The sequence below is a fragment of the Panthera pardus genome, unplaced genomic scaffold (assembly GCF_024362965.1).
Source record: "Panthera pardus isolate Hobbes unplaced genomic scaffold, ASM2436296v1 HiC_scaffold_13, whole genome shotgun sequence".
NCBI classification, from domain to species: Eukaryota; Metazoa; Chordata; class Mammalia; order Carnivora; family Felidae; genus Panthera; species Panthera pardus.
The window spans coordinates 133,526,324-133,546,293 of record NW_026526688.1 but is presented as its reverse complement, the minus strand read 5'-3'; the positions used below and the strand labels follow the sequence as shown (position 1 = coordinate 133,546,293).

Here is a 19,970-nt window from a genome sequence, read left to right as displayed (position 1 = left end):
TGAGAAATTAGTGAGTTTTATAATATGGAAAAAAGAGTGTGAGTGAGTGTAAATAGCCACAGGACTGGAGACATCTGTTGATTGCTGCCCTGTGTTCATTTGCCTCCTGTCATGGTCTGCATTTCTTTTGGGGAAATACCCCACCTCAGGATTCTCAGCCATGCAGTTTGACCCAACCTTCTGTTTTGCCAGTGTGTCCTGAGTAACTTAAACCAGTCAGCTAAATCAGGGTCTCTCAGCCTTGACACTCTTGACATTTGGGGCTGGAAATCTCTTTGTCGTGAGGGACGTCCTGTATATTGCAGGCTATTTAGCAGCATCCCTGGACTTTACCCATTAGATGCCTTCGTGAAACCCTACAGTTAAGATAGCCAGAAACGTTTACAGACATCGCCAAATGCCCTGAGGGGCAGGAGAGGCAAAAATCACTCTTCATAGAGATCCTCTGAGCTAACCTCATCCTCATTCCAAATTTTAGTAAAGGACCTACTTGTCTCATACGAGCCATATTCTCCAATATTTGCTTTTTCGATAGGCCACACAGGCAGCCAGGCCAAAGGTGGACCAAGCATAGTCTTCTGGAAAAGTTTAGATTTTGAATTCACATGGATCTAGAATTCCATCTCAGTTTCACCTCTTTTAAAGCTATGTCACCTTGGGGAAGTTACTAATCCTTCACCTAGCCCCCTAATTCCTTCAATACTAAAATAGGGATCCGAAAATGGGCTGAGTTAAACATGTACTTGCCATACAATGATGCAACCAACTGTTCCTCTCCTTGATTTATTACTTTAAAATAAATGAAAGGACATGCCCATACAATGCTCACAACAGCTTTATTTGTAAGCACTCAGAACTAGAAACTTACCACGGCACTGGGTGGCTCAGTAGGTTAAGTGTCTGACCTCAGCTCAGATCATGATCTCACAGTTCGTCGGTTCGAGCCCCGCGTAAGGCTCTGTGCTGACAGCTCAGAGACTGGAGCCTGCTTCGGATTCTGTGTGTCTCTCTCTCCCTCTCCCCTGCTCATGCTCTGTCTCTCTGTCTCTCTGTCTCTGTCTCTCTCTGTCTCTCAAAAATAAATAAACAGGAAAAAAAAAAGAACTAGAAACGTATCAACAAATACGTTATGATAAACGTATGATGTTATGGATAAACGAAGTGTAGGATATCTGTGCAACAGAATGCTACTCAGCAATAAAAAGGAACACATACACAGCAACATGCATGAATCTCAAATAATTATGCTGAGCAAAAGAAGCCAGACCAAAAAAAAGTATATATTGTATGACTCCGTTTATATAAAACTCTCAAAAACACAAATTAATCAGGGCACCGGGGTGGCTCAGTTGGTTAAGCATCCAACTTTGGTTCAGGTCATGATCTCATGGTTCATGAGTTCGAGGCCCACTTTAGGCTCTCTACTGTCAGTGCGGAGCCTGCTTCAGATCCTCTGTCCCCCCCTTTCTCTGCCCTTCCCCTGCTCAGGTGTGTGTGCACTCTCGCGCACTCTCTCTTAAAAATAAAGAAACATTAAAAAAAAAAAAACAAACAAAACACAAATTAATCTATAGTGCCAGAAAGCAGCTAGATCAGTCACTGCACGGGGGAATGGAGGGTGGAGCAGTGCTGGGGTTGAGAGAAGACCACTGAAAAGGGATGGAATACATGGGGCACAAGAAAACTCTTGAGGGGATGAAAATGTTATCTCGATTGTGATGATCATCCCACAGGTGTCAAAACCCATCATACTTACTTCAAATACGTGCAGTTTATGATGTAGTAAATTATACCCAATATACCCCCCAAAAAATGTGTGTCAAAGCATATATAGGAAGGGGTGCCTGGCTGGCTCAGTCAGAAGAGCATGCGACTCTTAATCTTTAGATCGTGAGTTCAAGCCCCACGTTGGGTGTAGGGATTATTTAAATTAATTATTTAATAATCATATGTATTATATATTATTCATATATATAATATATATTATTATAATTATAATAAATAATATATATATTATATGGAGAAAACAGCAAAAATCAAACCCTCTGACCACTCTCTTCAAAAGTGGCACCTTTTCAACAATTTTTAAGGTAATACACTCATTCATTAAACAAATACTGATAGAGTGGCTACTATGGATAGATACTATTACAGACAATAGAGACACCACAGAGAAATACCACAGACAAACAAGTGAGCAAATAAATAATTGCAGATAATGATATGAGTGCTGTAAAGGAATTAAAACAGGGTGCTGTCACAGAAAGTGACTGAGTAAAAGGAAAGGCCAATTTATTGGGGGTGGGGGGGTGGGGAGGTCACAGGGAACCTCCCTCAGGAGATGTCATTTGAGTGGAGCCCTAAAGAGATAGGAGATATCTCTGTGACAATCCAAGGGAAGACAATCTTAGGGAAAATAAACAGCAAGTGCAAATGTTCCAAGACAGAAATAGTTTTGATATGTCAGAGAACAGGAGGTTAATATGTTTGCACCCAGTAGGACTGAAAGATGAGTGGAAGGAATGCGGTCCAAAAGGAAAGCAAGTGTCAAATAATATAGGGCCTTGTAAGCCATGGGAAAGGGTGTTACTCAGGGGAGTGAGGTGATCTTTTTGGCAATGACATAAATGCCTTTTTTTTTAATTTATTTTTTTTTTTTAAGTAATCTCTACACCCAAGGTGGGGCTCAAAGTCATGACCCTGAGATCAAGAATGCGTGCTCTTTAGACTAAGCCAGTCAGGGGTCCCTGCATGAATGCCATTTTTAAAAGATCACTATGACTGCTAAGGGTAGACTACAGAAAGGCAAAAAAGGGAAGAAAGGATGTCAGTTACAAGACTTTATCTGCATTCCAAACAAGAAATGGTGGAGGCCTGGACAAGGGTGAGAGTGGTGGAGAAATAATTGACATATTTGGGATATTTTCCAAAGGTAGACCCAACAACAGTTGCTGGGATAGATTGGACTGAGAGAGAAGAGGAGATGGGGGACACAGGAATCACAGATGGCCCATAGATTTTTGGCCTGCATAATGGAACGGAAACATCACCATTTACTAGAACGAAAAAAATATATATAACTATTCTTAAGACCATGATGAAAAGAGCCTAGAGAACCCAAGTGACACAAGACCCCAACGATTTGTCTGAGATGACACAGCGATTAAGTGGTAGAACTGGCATTCGATCCCAGGTGGCCCATGCCCTACACCTAATGTTCTAAATCTATCTGTTCTACATTGGGTGTAAATAGTACTTAAAGACAGCGAACAAAGAGAGAGTTCCTTTTTCCCCCCGCATGCTTGCTGCCCTGTCAACCGTTGGCATAAGTTCTGCCTCATCAAGCCCCTGGGCCAGTTCTGTCCCCAAACTTACCCCTCTGATGTTAGAGCTCCGCTCTGTTCTGTCATTGCCCTTTCTTCCTTGTTGTGAGGACTACAGGATATAGAGTACCTAAAAGAGTTTCTACATCTAAGTTTTCACCACATAGGTTTTTTTTTGTTTTCTCTTTTCCCTTCTCTCTCCCTCCTCTGACCCTTGATGAAATGTTTTCATTGAGGAAATTTTTGTCAACTGAAAACAATGAAGATTCTCACCAAAAATTTCAATCACTTACTATTAAATTTCTACACCAGAATAATTTTCACTACAAATAAAATACAGCATGCAATTCACCCAGGGTTTCAGTATCTAAGCCATTTTTTCCTAAAGGTCTGCCTCTTCTACGCTGCCAACCAAAGTTTCAGAATGTTCACTATCACTACTCGTTCATTCTTCTCATTCTGCCTACTCCTCCTGGATGAGCTCAAAGACACCCATTGTTTTCACCTTTCTTCTCTATACTCGCTCCTTCCTGAGCAGCACACCTGTAAAGCCCACTGCTACTGGAGATCTCCGCTCTAGTGTCTACCAAGAATTTCAAACATCTATGAACCTAAAATTAATGTATCTCACACACACCCAAGACAACTCTTCCTTTCCCAAGCCCACAATCTGGAATTCATTCAAAATTCCTCCCTTTCACTCACCCATATCCCTTTAACTCACCCACATCCCTCTCGCTCAACCACATCCAATCAGTGACACTATCTTGTGGTTTCTACTTCTTCCATGACTCCTGAGTCAGACCTGTATTATCCATTCCACCTTTACTTCCTTAAGTTATGCACTGTCACACCTGGATTACCGTGACAGCTTTTAACATGAAAGAAAGAAATAAAAATTAACACAAAAACAGTGTTGAGGAAACCCACACAATGCAGGGAGAACAATCTATTTCATGTCCTCAGGGAGGTAAGGGAAGATAGGCAATTATAAATAAAACAGGTTACTTTTTAAAAAGGAGAGGAGTAAGGCTTCAGAAGGAAAAATATGATAGCAGAAATTAAAAACTTATAATGGGTAGATGATAAAACTGAGAGCTTCCTCCAGAAAAATGGAGCAAAAGACAAAAGGATGGAAAGCAGAAGGGAAAAGATAAAAAAATACGGCCAGTACAGAAGATGTAGAATATGAATAATAGTATTTCTAGAAAATATAGAGAAAAGGAAAAGGTGCAAATATCTACAAGAGAACTTACTACAATCCCCCAGAACTGAGGGATATGAATTTCCAGATTGCAAGGGCTTTTGTAGTACCAAGCACCAAGGGTAATGGTAAGAGTAGCTAATGCTATCTGTGTTAGTGCTTATTCTGTGCCGGACACTATTCTAGGTGCTTACATATTTAACTCATTTACTTGTCACGACTATCACTATCCACTTATTACAGAAGAAGAAACTAAAGCACAGGGAAGTTCAGCAATGGGTCCAAGATGACACACAGCTTAATAAATGGTAGAACTGGCATTCAATCCCAGGGGGCTCATGATTTACACCCAGTGCTCTAAATCACAGTGCTACATTGGATTATTAGTCTTACACCGTGTTTCCTAGCAGAACAATGGGATCTAGGGGAAGATGCCATAGTTTCCAGAGAGAAAAAAGTTCTCAAGGAAAGCATTCAAAGTAAAAATGGCTTTGGAATGCTCACTAACAATACTAAAAACTAAAAAGAAATACACAAATCCTTCGAATTTTAAAGGAACATTATTTACAACCTATAATTCTCAACTCAGCCAATCTATTAATGAAATAGAGTAAAATAAAAACTTTGGACAAGAAGACCTTAAACAAATTTCTTCCCATGCATCCTTTCTTAGGGAACTACTGGAGGATATGCTCCAATGTAATAAAAAAAAATAAACCAAGGAAGAGGATAATCAGGAGGCCCTACACCAGAAGAAACACGAGGCCCTACACCAAAGAGTGTGAAGTGAATCCCCTAATGATCATGTAGAAATCATAGAAGAGCTACTTATGAGTGTGGAAATAAGCAGTTCAGGTTAGGGCAGGACAATATTTCTCAGAAGACTTTGCAGGAAGATGAAATGAGAGAATATGTAGGAATGTTTTCAGAAGACTGACAACTGGCAAAGAGCGTGGGGTTGATTTAGTGATAAATACATTGCAAACTAAGCAAATATTAACTCTACTAAATACTGGTGCACATGCATACATACACACACACACACACACACACACACACATAATGGCAGGAAAGGAAAAGCAATTATAGTCTACTACATGGCTAGGCTGTGAAGTATTTACACATCATAATGTTAACATAATAATGTCATAATAATGTTAACATTTAATACTGATCTAACCAAAATTATAAATATAATCTATATTTACAGGTAGATAGAAATGGCATATGTATGTGTATTGAGGATGGAGGAAAGAAAAGAAAAAAAAAATTCTATCTTCTTTACTGGGAAGTCAATACCTAAAAAGGAAAATCCAAGAAGTAGCAAAATCAAAGTATTATTTAGAGACATAAAGATAAATAATGAAACAGGTAAAAGAGATTAAATTAGTTGCCTCCATTGAAGTGGAAATGAGTGGTGAGGATCCACAGAGCTATGGTTTTTAAAAACAAATCTTTATTTTACCTTTTAAAATACATTCATAATGGATTAATATCTTTAAGTTTTTATTTTAATTACAGTTAGTTAACATACAGTGTTATATTAATTTCAGATATACAATATAGTGATTCAACAATTGCACACAATACCCGGTGCTCATCACAAGTGTACTCCTTAATCTCCATCACCTATTTCACCCATCTCCTCACCCCCTCCCCTCTGGTAACCATCAGTTTGTTCTCCATAGTTAAGAAACTGTTTCTAGATTTGTCTCTTTTTTCTCCCTTTGATCATTTGCTTTATTTCTTAAATTCCAAATATGAGTAAAATCATGGTATTTTCTTTCTCTGACTTATTTCGTTTAGCATTATACTCTCTAGCTCCATCAATGTCATTGCAAATGGCAGGACTTCATTCTTTTTCATGGCTCTGAATAATATTCCATTATATATATACACCACATCTTCTTTATCCATTCATTACTCAATGGACATGGGCTACTTCCATAACTTGGCTATTGTAAATAATGCTGCTATAAACATAGGGATACATATACATAATTGATAGTTTGTTTGGTTTTTTTTTTTAAGAGAAACAGACTTAGTTCCATTGAAATTAAGAAGTTTTCTCAGGGTACCTGGGTGGTTCAGTCAGTTAAGTGTCCAACTTTGGCTCAGGTCATGATCTCATAGTTCATGGGTTTAAGCCCCACATGAAGCTCTGTGCCATTGGCATGGAGTCTGCTTGGGATTCTCTCTCTCCCTTTCTCTCTGTCCCTCCCCCACTCATTCTCTATCAAAATAAATAAACTTCTACAAAAAAAAAAAAGGTTTCTCAAGGATACCTGATGAATCAGGAAAAGAAAGGGAGGGGACTAGAACCCAGATCTATTAACTAAAACCTACAGTTTTCTTTCTACTACTTACTACTACTTAACTTTCTACTCCTATCTACATAAATATGACTTTTAAGAAATTAAAACTTACTAATAGCAACAATGTTAGATACAGTGTGCAGTAGAATTGTGGGCTATAGATTGAAAAATATTTCTAGTTTTCAAAGAAACTATTTGAGGTGTTATCTCCAGTCTAGATGAATTAGTAACAGTGACCCTAAAAGGGAAAGTACACAAACTACTCCATGGGATGTGAACTACAAAAATAAACATGCAATTAATCCCATTACTGTCCAAAACATATGTTGATACAGCTGGATGTGATTAATTTTTTAAGGAAAACAATGAATTGATTTTGATTTCTAAAGAAATAGAAATACACTGACTTTTTGCCTAAGACTGGTCTTTGGTTGAGAAATTATAAAGTGGTATTTTCCACATTGTAAGCAGTCAGCAACTCAGCTGCCATATTTATGATAATAACATTGGTGGAAGGGGGAAAAAAACTAGTCAAATGGAAGAAAGAACAAGCAGAGAGAACAGATGTGGAAAAAAGGGGAGATACGTGGTACAACTGGGTAACATAGTGAAAATCCCACACACTCAGCCAAGAAACTTTGGGAGTGGCTCTGGTTGGCAGCTAAGCATCTTACATGAAGCACATCTGAATTTTGTTAAGCAAATCTAACCAGGAATGTGGCAGTTCCACCTCCTCAAGACTACATACAGACAGCTTCTTCCAGGCCTGAGGATCACTAAATCAAATGGGTCACTGACACACTTCTAAAAACAAATGACCTTCATGTGAGCCACCATATCATAGGTAAAAGAAAGTATCTGAAGATAATACAGACAACAGCTTCTAAATATTGTCAAACAGCAACCACCAGATCTAATTCCCTAGTTAAGAAGTCAAACTGTGGGCCCACAGGGGTGTATTATGGCCCCCTAAGTATGCTTTGATTCATCTAACAAACACTAAATTGTGCTTAAATATAACTTTGATATCCAAGTGTGCCTTAATGGATTCAAATTCTAGGAAAATTGGTTCACACAAGTCCAATATTTTCCAGCTAATCATTTCCCCATTCTCTAGCCCTTCTGCAAATAAGAGTTTTCCACATAATAAGGTCTTTGCGTTTTCATATCATTTTCACATGTATGTGTGTTCCATATGTTCCAGGGCATCCCAGAAAGATAATATGAAATTAAGCAGAAAGAAAAAGATTATTTTTTAGGAGAACAAAAGCAAAACGTAAGTTCTACTTGCTGCTTTAAAGTACTACATAAGAGTAGTAAATGATGTTTCACTGAACATTGGAAACTGAAGAGTTACTAAAATGAAATCTAAAATTTTTCTCGGGGCTCCTGGGTGTCTCAGTCAGTTAAGCATCTAGCTCTTGATTTTGGCTCAGGTCTTTATTTCATAGTCATGACAGCTCCATTATTAAGATTCTCTCTACCTCTCTCAAAAAAAAAAATTAAAATTTAATTTTTCTTAACCAAAAAAATTTTTAGTCTATCATTTTTAAAAGAATTTTTCTTGGAACACCTGGGTGGCTCAGTGAGTTAAGCATCTGACTCTTGATTTTGGCTCAGGTCATGATCTCACAGTTCATGAAATCAAACCCCACCTCAGGCTCTGCACTGGCAGTCGGAGTCTGCCTGGGGTTCTCTGCCTCCCTCTCTCTCTCTGCCCCTCCCTGTTCTCTCTCTCTCAAAATAAATTTTAAAGAAATAATTTTTCTTGGGGCACCTGGCTGGCTCAGTTGGTGGAGCATCTGACTCTTGATCTCAGGGTTGTGAGTTCAAGCCCCATGTTGGATGTAGAGATTACTTAAAAACAAAATCTTTAAAAAGAAAAAAAGAATTTTTCTCTGTCCTTTTTTGGTATCTCAAAGATGCAAATTCAAAATAATGTCTCTGACAAGGAGTTTCCTCTTTCCATAGTGCAATTTTACAAAAATTCAAATGAATAGCATAAATGACTCAATCCCAACTACTTTCATCTACTTACAGTGTTGTTGCTTGTGACACAAAGGAACAAGTATGTGGTAGGGACACAGAAGATCTGTCAGAGCTGCCCATCAACCCACAGGAGCTGGTTCATCCACCAGTGGGTACTCATGTCTGCACCAAACTTCACACTGTGAAAGCTTGGAGACCTTCATTGCCTTTGGATGTGGAAAGCTCAGAGTACAGATTCAATTATGAGATGATGGTCACTTAGGTGGAAGGGGTCTTCTCAAACCAACTTGCCTTTCCCTTAGAGAAAACTGAACTTCCTCAGCTAGGATTTTCTGACATTTCAGGTTTTTCAAGCGCTTCATCTCATACTCCCTTTCAAGTTTGATGGCTGGAAAATAAAATACATGAAGCAATCCAACTGATATTTTTCACCAGTCATAATATAGTTAAAACTGAATATTTCATCACACAGCAAACCACACATTCTTAAATACTAAACAAGAAGGGCTTCATAGATGAGGGGTATGGGTCTGAATAAGCATATTTAAACATTTATCTGACAATAAACAAAATGACATAGATAAAATTTGCTATTTATTAAAGTAGTTCTTACAGAACTTACATTCTGCAGAAGGGAGCAGAGCACTCTTAGTGGTTTTATTTTTTTGGAGGTAAAAAGGACTACCAAATGTAATTTCTTCCAAGAAAGGCAATTTGATGTTGGCTAGGTTCACGTACCAGGTCTTTGTAAGCAGTGCAAGATCCCAAGGTTCCTGTCTGGGGCAAAAATTCATTAATTCATTCAATAAATATTTATTGAACATCTAATGTGGAATATACAGAAGATATCTTAATTCTCAATTCCATTTTCCACTAGACATTTTGGTTTAAGATGGGAATTCAGGATTTTCCAGAGTTGTAAATCTAGCCAAGAGAAGGAGCCTTATATTAATGTATAGTATGTAATGTATATATACTAATGTAGAGATATATTGCAAAATTACCATAAATTATAATGACAGGAACTTTTGTTAAAAACAGCCTCCCTGCAGTCAAGCCAATCTTTCTATGTCTTTTAAGAGGATGTGGTTAAGAACTGTAAGCTCTAGGTCTTTTATGGCTGATCACAAATATGGTCACATTAGGGAAAGAAAAAAAGAGAATAATCATTCATTGAGCAGGTACTTGGCATACACTAAGGCTTCGAATGTGTGATCTTATTTTAATCTTTACAACCCCCCTGTGGATAGACAAGGAAACAGACTCAGAAGTTAATTAAGAACCAGAGCTGGTACTTAGCCCAGCTGGAGTTATTCAGAAGCACTAGTAGCAAGAGAATCCTCGGAAAACTGGAGGAGATGAAATTCCAAACTATAATATTTAAAAATAATCACTAACATTAAAAAAAAAAAAATTAAAAAAAAAAAAAAAAGGGGGGCGCCTGGGTGGCTCGGTCAGTTGAGCGGCTGCCTTTGGCTCAGGTCACGATCTCGCGGTCTGTGAGTTCGAGCCCCGCGTCAGGCTCTGGGCTGATGGCTCAGAGCCTGGAGCCTGCTTCCGATTCTGTGTCTCCCTCTCTCTCTGCCCCTCCCCTGCTTGCTCTCTGTCTCTGTCTCTCTCTCAAAAATAATAAACATTAAAAAAAAAAATAAAAAAAAAAATAAAAATAATCACCATGAACTTCAAATGAATTGTTTTATATATTCTAATTTGGAAATGCTAAATGACAACTACATGTTTCTCATCTCACTGAGTCAATATGAGTTTCATATGTCCTAGGAAAGGTGAAAGACCTGCTTTGGTACAAGTAGAGGAAGTAAGGGTGTAATATACAAGTGTCTACTTGTTTTCCTCCTCCAGCTTCCTTGCTACTTTATCATCTAACTTTAAGGAGCAACTTGAAGTCTACAATTATTATAAATGCATTTGAATAAGGGCACAAAGATGTATTTATAAGAATGTCCACTGAAGCACTGTTTGTCAAAAACAAAACAAACAAACAAAAAAACTCACAAAATAGCCTTAATGTCGATCAAGACGAGCCTGGTTAAACAAACTGTGGTACACATGTTGATGAAAGAATGAGGTTTATCCTTATATGTCGACTTGGAAACATGAGCAATAAAACAGCTAATTTTATCTAGCACTTACTATGTGCTGGGCACTGCACTGTTTCAATCAGTTTACGCATACGAACACATTTAATTGACACAGTAACTCTATGGAGTAGGCAGGTACTATTATTAAACTCATTTTGCAGATAAGGAAATAAGAATAGAACAACTTGTTCAAGATCACAGGGCTGTTGGTCGTGGGTTTGGGATTTGAGCCCAGAAAGTCAGACTCTAGAAACTGTGTTCATAACCATTAGGCTATACAAGATATAGTGGGGGCCAGGGCAAAGTTCAACATAATCATACATGTAAAAACACATACGTGTGTATGTGTATATATGTGTGTATCTTGTATAGCAGATGGAAATTCTAGAAAAATATAAAACATTTTACCTCTGAGTGGGACTGACATAGCCTTTTTATTTTCTTTTCAAATGTTTCTATACTGTTTGAAATTTTTGTGTGTATTTTCTACAACTCTCTAAAAATATTTAACCAAAAAATCAGTGAGGAGTTGTCTTAGCAAATTAATTCCAAAGAGTGTCGTTGCCATTCTTTTCCTCTTAATTTAGCTGTTCTTATAAATAATATGGTATCAAACACTTTCTTATAAGTATGATAGAGAAGGCACTGGTGCTGCAGAGACTATTCATGATATAAAATTCTACATAATCAAAACTGCAGAATAAATGCTTTAAGTTATTCTCCAGACATAGGATTATCTTTATTACAAAAATTACATTTATAATAATGTTGACTACCATGGTACTTGTCAGTAGTTCAATGTCTAAACACATATGGAAATGACAAAACTAAATAAAATGCAATGGTGAATTTGCTCTGGTTTTAGAAACCCAAAGGGTGTCTCCACTTACTTCTCAGAATATCGTTTAAAAAGAAAAATTCAACTGACCCATAATGGCAAGTATGTCATAGACTGTGGCAGAGGTTAAAAAAACAAGTGCAAAAATTAAAAATAAACAAAAAACAACGTCGCAATAGACACCACACAGTGAAACTACCATGTGGTAGTAGCAGTCCATGTTCATTATGGGTTTACTGTATGTCAAGCAATATGCAAGTATGTAACACACATTATTTGTATTCCACATCATACAGACAGGTAGTGATAAGTTCATTTTACACATGTGGAGACCAAGATAGAGAAAAGTAATTTACTCAAGTTGGCATAGGGAGCCAGGGCAGGACCAGGCTTCGAACTCAGGTCTTCTGTTTGTTTGGTTTTTTAATGTTTATTTATTTTGAAAGAGAGAGACACACAGAGCGCGAGCAGGGGAGGGGCAGAGAGAGAGGAAGACACAGAATCCGAAGCAGGCTCCAGGCTCTGAGCTAACAGCACAGAGCTGGATCCAGGGCTCAAACCCACAAACCGTTGAGATCATGACCTGAGCTGAAGTCAGACGCTAAACCAACTGAGCCACCCAGGCGCCCCATTTTTTTTTTTAATTTTTTTTTTAACGTTTATTTATTTTTGAGACAGAGAGAGACAGAGCATGAATGGGGGAGGGTCAGAGAGAGGGAGACACAGAATCTGAAACAGGCTCCAGGCTCTGAGCTGTCAGCACAGAGCCTGACGCGGGACTTGAACTCATGGACCTCAAGATCATGACCTGAGCTGAAGTCGGCCACTTAACCGACTGAGCCACCCAGGCGCCCCACCCCATTTTTTTTTTTTTAAATAAACATGTAGATTTATTTTAAATCAGTTCAGTGCATGATACAAATTGGTTTTGCAGTTTAAAAATATGGAAGCTTCACGAATTTACATGTCATTCCTGTGCAGGGGCCATGCTAATCTTCTCTGTTTCGTTCCAATTTTAGTACCTGTGCTGCAGAAGCAAGCACATGGCTCAGATCTTTCTGATTGCAAAACCCATGTTGTCCATACCAAACATCACCTGCTAAAACGTACAGGATGCAAAACTGACTCTTTGTACCAGCCAATCAAGTGCTAAGTTAAGATATACCTGACACCAAGACACTTTTAGGTAGATTTACGCTATCTACAGAGATATTTTAAGGTAGTTGACAGTAGTTGAAAATGTTGCTTTGGAGTACGAAGATGAGCTTCTATCCCTGTCACTTCTTTACTACATGACTGTATGACTTTGATCAAATCACTTCTCCAAACCTGTTTGGGTTGTTTTCTTATAACAGCCAAGTACGATAATTTATAAATTCTTACTAAAAGCATTTACCTTTAAAAAAAAAAAATCACTATTCAGATCACTGAAAATACCTCACATGGTCCAGTAGCTCATCAGGGTTTCTGGTACTCTCATTTTACCAAGGACACTCCCCATCCCCAGTCAATGCTCACAGTGATGAAAATACTTACACTTTAAAACAACCGCCCCGCAATATGGTTTTCACTGTGTTCTTTCTTGGCAAGCCATAAGCCATGGTGAATTATCACAGTCCAATTTCCTCACATAGGTGCCTGATGTTATGACTGCAGTATTCTGTTCACTCTGCCTGAAATGATTGCAATACACAGAATTAGTGGCTTTCACTTTAATATTTTTTAATACCCAAATAATAAAAAGATTTAGAAAAAGCATTTCTGGATGTCAGGAAATTCCTAATAAATGTTCCTTGAAGCTTAACTCCTAATGTACAACTGTGTTCTCTTTTATTTGTCGTGAACTCATTTTATCATTTCTGGCCACGTATGGAGAAAATGCAAAGTTAACATCGGTATTCCGTCACTGCCCAAGCCTGCAAAACTGGCTCAAACACCTCATCACCCAAACGTATCTGACTTTGGCAATATTGAAAGACAAATGGCTCTGCGGTGTACACGAACTTCCCGTTCCCCGCCCAAGCCCCCTTCCCGGGTTTTCCCTTTTTCAAAAGCCTGAGCTAACCAAGCGACCCCCTGTAAGTGCCCCTCCCACTGCGTCCCGCCAGGGTGCGCAGTTCCGCGTAGGAACCGGCTCTCGGGAGCGGGTGGAGTCTCGGCGGTCCGCGGAGCCCGGGGCAGAGGGACGGACAGGCGGACGGGCAGGGAGGCCGGGCCCTCCTGCCGCCTCTTCCCACGTCCGCGCCCAGCTCTCCTCCCACCCGCACACAATGCGCGGCGGGCGCACCGGGTCGGCCGGGGCCTCGGGGGCCGGAGGGGGTGGTGGTCGCCGGAGCCCGATTACCGGCGCTCGCGGGTCTCGGGGGTTGCGTTCCCCCGCGGACGGAGGGCGGAGCGCGCGCCCGACTAGGCGCTCATGGCCGCGCGCACCAGCGCCTCCTTCCCGCTGGCGCCGGAGCTACGGGCCGCGCCCCAGGCCGGGACGCCTCGCGTCACGCCCGGGCCTCAATAAAGGGCTTTGTGGTGATGGCCCCGCCCTCCAGGGGCCTTGGGAACCAGGTCCGTGATGGGGTCCCGCGGGGGCCTTCGGGTTAGGCAAGCGAGACAAGCACACACTTGACGGAACAAAACTTAGGAGCAAAGGAGTTGTAAGCGAGGTCTTTCTCTGAAAACGACATTTAAATGTCAGGAGGTTGTGTTGAAGTGACCTGGGAACTTCGTTTTGGGGCCCATTTGGGGGCACAATTTAAAGAAACGTGCTCAGCTTTGACTTGTTCTCTTTGAGCGATGCTCACTGGTGACGCCTGAGGAGCGGAAGCGCTATTGTTACAGTTCGCGCGCCCTAGTGGGTCAAGGCAGCTATAAACGCTAAAGCCCCAAGCCCAAATGTGGTGTTATGTGTTCGTCGTGGTAAGGGCAAGACAGAATGGAAAAAGTGGCCTGATGGACCAGTTTTTGAAGTCATTACACTGTGGTGATTCAGGAGGAATCTATATTTTAATATGCCAATGGTCATCACTTCAACATCAAATGAAAATGGCTTACCTGTCCATTTTGCAGGAGGGTCTTGGAGTCAGAACTGGTTTGGAATTCTAGTTCTGCCAGTTGACAACTTTAAGGTCTTGCCTATGCAAATTCTCTAATCCTCAATTTCTCCGTCTATAAAGCAAGTATAATACTCTAGGACTTGCAAGGTCGTTGTGAGGATTAAAGATCTGTCTGTAAATTCCCTGCCACATGGTAAGTGCCTAATTGTCTAATTTTGAGCCTAGTAACACTTTATGACATAAGCAAGGGATACTTACTCCAATTGTAGAGAGGAAGAATGAACTAAGAGAGGTGACATAGCTCTCGAGTTACAGGCCCAACAGTACCCGGACAGGCTACCTCTGTTACTAGCTCCTGCCGAATTAGAATAGTGGTAGGCTTGAACCAGCTTTTTGCCTTCCTGAAACTGGAAGGCGAGGACTCCTTTGCTCTTTAACATTTCTGGGAAAGGAGCCCCAATGGGTGAGAGTGAGTATTAGTATTTAACACGAAGAATGGTGAATCCATGAATGGACTATGAAATCAGTGTAGTAGATTTTGACCTGGATTTTTTCAAATGAATTAACATAGAATGGGGTGGAGTGTGGGGAGTGAGAGTACATCATGCAAGTAAGTCTAGGTATTGTTTCGTGGAACTTATATTTTTGTTATCCATATGTACTCTTTCTCATGCTTTTGTGTGTATGCAGTTTCAGTGTAAACTGTAGTTCTCACAGTGGGTCTAAAAAGTTCGAAAGCCACTAACATTTCATTTTAGAGGTGAAAAAAGTGGAGACCAAGTTGTTAACTGAAATCACATTTAGATGGAGCAGAAATAGGCCACTTTAGAGTTGAAGTGACACGTGGAGCTATGGCCTGTTCTCTTTTTAATAGAAGAAATCAATAATCCAGAGAGATGTTTCCAGGGCCCCACTGAAAAAGGCTAGACAGCCTGTGATTTCTCCATGTGGGAACTTCATTTCCTGTATTCATTTCCTTCATAATTCCTGAGAATTATGTTTAGTTATTTTCTAAGTGATTTACTTTGAACAAATACGGTGGAAGTTACAGAATATGACTTTTTTATTTAAATTTTTTTTAATGTTTATTTATTTTTGAGAGAGAGAGCGTGCGCAAGCGATGAAGGGGCAGAGAGAGAGAGGGAGACAGAGAATCCGAAGCCGGCTCCAGGCTCTGAGATGTCAGCACAGAGCCCGGTACAGGGCTCGAACCCACAAGTTGTGAGATCATGACCTGAGCCCAAGTCAGATGCTTAACCAACTGAGCCACCAGGTGCACCCAGAATATGACTTCTGAGACCAGGTCACAAAAGACCTCTGTGGTCTCTCTTAGATCACTAACCCTAGAAGAGATCAGAACCATGTTAGGGAACACTCAAGCCACCTTGTGGAGAAAGTCACATGCAAAGGAATCAAGGCCTCTAGCCAACAACTGGTGAGGTTCTGAGGCCTCATTCCACCAACCATGTGAGTGAGCCAGCTTGGAAGCACATCCTCCAAAGCTCCATCAAGCCTTCAGATGACTGCAGCCTCAGCTGATGTCTTCACTGAAACTTCACGGGAGACCCTGGGTCAGAACCATCTAGCTAGCCAGTCCAGGATTCCTGGCCCTCAGAAAATATAAGATAATAAATGCTTATCATTTTAAGCCATCAAACTTTGGACTATTTGTTACAGAGCAACAGATACCTAATATAACACTAAGTGTCTTATTGTAGAAGGAATATTTTACACAGAGGAAAATAGCCATATTTTTCTAGTTGAGATTAATAGTTTGATAAAAAAAATGAGCAGTAAAGGGGCACCTGGTGGCTAAGTTGGTTGAACATCCAGCTCTTGGTTTGGGATCAGGTTGTGATCCCAGGGTTGTGGAATCAAGCCCCACTATTGGCTCTGTGCTGAGCAAGTCCCTTCTTGGGTTTCTCTCTCTCTCTCTCTCTCTCTCTCTCTCTCTCTCTCTCCTACTCTCCCTTGCTCATGCTCTCTCTCTCTCTAAAATAAAAAATAAAAATAAAAAATAAATGAACAATAAAACATTATGCTTTTACAGATTCTTTCTGGGCAGCTGATTTTGCTAAATCTCATCTAGGACCAGTTGAAAGGTTTAGAAACTGTCAACACAGAAAATATGGTAAGTACCAGTCTCCCATGTCTCTATTTTTTTTTTATTTCATTTATTTATTTTGAGAGAGAGAGTGGGTGTGGGGAAGGTATCAGGGAGAGAGGGAAAGAGAGAATCCCAAGTACACTCCCCACTGTCAGTGCAGAGTCCAGTGCAGGGCTCCATCTCATGAACTATGAGATCATGACCTGAGCCGAAATCAAGAGCCATACACTAAACCAACTGAGCCACCCAGGCACCTCTCCCACGTATATTTAAAAACAAAAATAACACTAAATCACCCTACCCCCATAATGACAATTTTAGTATTTTCTTTTGAAATATCAAATCACCTCTAAACATTACTGACTCCCATAAACATTTCTGTCTCCTGCCTGCCTACTCTCTCTCTCTCCTGTCCTTCTCCTCCTTTCCTTTCTTTTCTCTATGATCTCTCTCCCACTGCTTTTCCACTGCCCTGCACACATCTTCCTATTGGGTAAGCCTTCACTGATCTCTATTCCAGAAAGTTGGCAGGTTTCATTTGAATTGGTTAAGAGAGCATTGCTGCCACCTACCGTTAAAACTAAGGCACGAAGATGAATACAAAGAGACCTGATAATAATAACAGGTAACAAAAAAACAATACTAGTGTGATGTTTACTACACTTTGGGCACTGTTCAAGGTACTTCATATACATTGATTCATTTAATCATCACAAGAAGAGATGCTATTATCAATTTAGTGGTGTGAGTTTAGGGATATTAGGGAAGTAAAAACTGAGGTACCTCACATGTGAATAACTTTTCCAAGGTCACAGGACTCAAGACTATGCAATGCTGATATTTTTCTTTCTATCATACTGTACATTCTCCCCGGATTGTAATTAAGACAATTTTTTAAGGTGTATACTTGTAAATATTTTTGTACTTCCCTGTTTAAATACTCTGTTAATTTCTCATCATATATATATTAACAGAATATTCTTGGACACCTACTCCATGCCAGCAGTCATTCTTCTCCATGTCATCTGAGCCTCGCAGTTTAGTGGAGAAAAGGGTAATAGTTTCCCTAGAACAGTTAAGGAAAAAAAAGGTTTATAGGGCTACTAAATGACTTGCTTACAATTACACAACTAGTAAATTACAGAACCTAATTTAACCCAGGTCAGTTTCACTCCTGACCTACCTTCTCTGAGTTCTCTGAGTTAACTATATATTCCTCAGTCCATGAAATTTCCATTGCATCCTTACCATAACATTGACTACCGACCCATTTTATTTGACAGAGTAGGCTTCTGTACCTTAAACACATTAGTGCCTGACCAGAACAGAAAATAATAGCCACAGCTAGAGTCCAGACTCCTCTGCCCTCTTTAGAGGTATAAGTTAAAATTTCCTAGGTGCTCAGTTGATGAACTCCTGTTGTTTAGGAGGCAAAGCAGGTAAGAATGTATTACCCTAATCCAAGACTATAGTATGTGATTTACAACCTAGGATTCTCCCCAGGACAAACTCTGGAGCAGTAGGGATCCCTGGCTTCCTCTCAGGCAGGCACTGTGAACCTGCATCTGTCACGGAGCAGTACATATCAGGGTAGCTATCCCGTGACAACTACATTTGAATTCCTCCACTGTGCAAGCGTAAAGCATTAGTTGTAAGAATAGGAAGAAAGGTGTTTCTTTACACATCTTAATATATGAGGGCTTTGGAGTGTTACAACGTCACCCTGTAAAGTACTAGTTCCAACCATGCTAACTTACAATAAGTCACTTTAAGAATAATTAGGAAAGTAGGAGCAATTAGGAAATTAAGAAGAGGTTCTTTTTGTGGTGCCTCAGAGGCGGTAGGCTGCTTCAGGATGAAGCCGAACATCTCTTTCCCAGCTACTGGCTGCCAGAAACTCATTGACATGGATAATAAATGCAAACTTCAAAGGGAATGTCCACAGAAGCTGCTGATGCTCTTGGTGAAGAGTGGAAGGGTTACATGGTCCAAACCAGTGGTGGCAATGACACACAGGGCTTCCCCATGAAGCAGGGCATCTTGACCCATGGCTGTGTCCGCCTGCTGCTGAGTAAGGGGCATTCCTACTACCGACAAAGGAAGACTGGGGAAAGAAAGTGCAAATTTGATCGGGGTTGCATTGTGGATGCCAATCTCAGTGTTCTCAACTTGGTTATTGTGAAAAAAGGGGAGAAGGATACTCCTGGACTCACTAGTATTAGTGTGCCTCGTCACCTGGGGCCCAAAAGAGCTAGCAGAATCCACAAACTTTTCAGTCTCTCTAAAGAAGATGATGGCCACTCATATGTTGTGAGAAAGACCCTAAAAGAAGGTAAGAAACCAAGAACCAGAGCACCCAGGGCACAACATCTTGTTATTCCATGTGTCCTCCAACACAAACGATAGCGTATTGCTTCGAAGAAACAGTGTACTATGAAAAATAAGCAAGAGGCTGCAAAATATGATAAACTTTTGGCCAAGAGAATGAAGGAGGCCAAAGGAAAATGCCAGGAACAGATCGTCAAGAGACAGAGGCTGTCTTCTCTGAGAGCTTCTACTTCTGAGTCCAGTCAAATATGAGATTATCTACGAGTAACAAATAAATAAGATTAGACATCAAAAAAGAAGAAGAAAGAAAAAAGAAGATGAGGTCTCCAGTCATTCATTAAATATTTGTTAAAATGAGTCACATTTTATCAACTTTTGAAATATATAATAAGTCATAGCAGTTGAGCTCTTTTCCTGAGGAGACACAGACCAGATGGAGAGGTGGCATGCTTTGATAGAAAAGGTCTAACTAGGAATAAAAAATAAACTAGGCTGGAGATCTTTTACAAATATGAAGCTTCTAAACCTTTGTACCATTTATGAAACCTAATCTATAGCACCCCACAATATTTTTTTAAGATTTATTTTTATTTTGAAAGAGAGAGAGAGACCACAAGTATTGGAGTGGCAGAGAGAAAGGCAGAGAGAGAATCCCAAGCAGGCTCTGCACTGCCACCGCAGAGCCCAACATAGGGCTCACTCTCACAAACCATGAGATTA

The 19,970-nt window shown here is 40.1% G+C and overlaps 2 protein-coding genes and 1 non-coding gene across 10 annotated transcripts in view; 1 reads left to right on the top strand and 2 right to left on the bottom strand.

Moving 5' to 3' along the window:
* CUNH4orf36 (chromosome unknown C4orf36 homolog) overlaps positions 1-14,924 on the bottom strand; it is a 42,398-nt gene extending 27,474 nt beyond the window's left edge. For 2 of the 8 annotated variants that reach the window (XR_008421738.1, XR_008421737.1), the window contains exons 1-4: positions 14,056-14,187; positions 13,305-13,441; positions 9,454-9,608; positions 8,881-9,219 (exon numbers count right to left, since the gene is read on the bottom strand). Coding sequence is in view for 5 of the 8 variants with exons in the window: in XM_053901403.1 (XP_053757378.1) it covers positions 9,086-9,219; positions 9,454-9,608; positions 13,305-13,369 (354 nt within the window). In the remaining 3 variants the exon portion in view is untranslated. Of the gene's footprint in view, positions 1-5,961; positions 7,996-8,354; positions 9,220-9,453; positions 9,609-13,304; positions 13,442-14,055; positions 14,223-14,813 lie in introns of those variants that run through there. The other 6 variants (XR_008421736.1, XM_053901403.1, XM_019465144.2 and 3 more) reach the window with 6 other exon arrangements.
* Positions 12,705-12,811, bottom strand: LOC128776738 (U6 spliceosomal RNA). Its single transcript, XR_008421916.1, has one exon. It is a non-coding gene; the product is annotated as a U6 spliceosomal RNA (small nuclear RNA).
* Positions 14,925-18,777: 3,853 nt separating the features above from the next.
* LOC109276291 (40S ribosomal protein S6-like) lies at positions 18,778-19,425 on the top strand. The gene is given in 2 exon segments (XM_053900692.1): positions 18,778-18,847; positions 18,850-19,425. Coding segments are annotated over 2 exon segments (549 nt in total). The 3' UTR covers positions 19,329-19,425.
* The last annotated feature ends 545 nt before the right edge of the window (positions 19,426-19,970 follow it).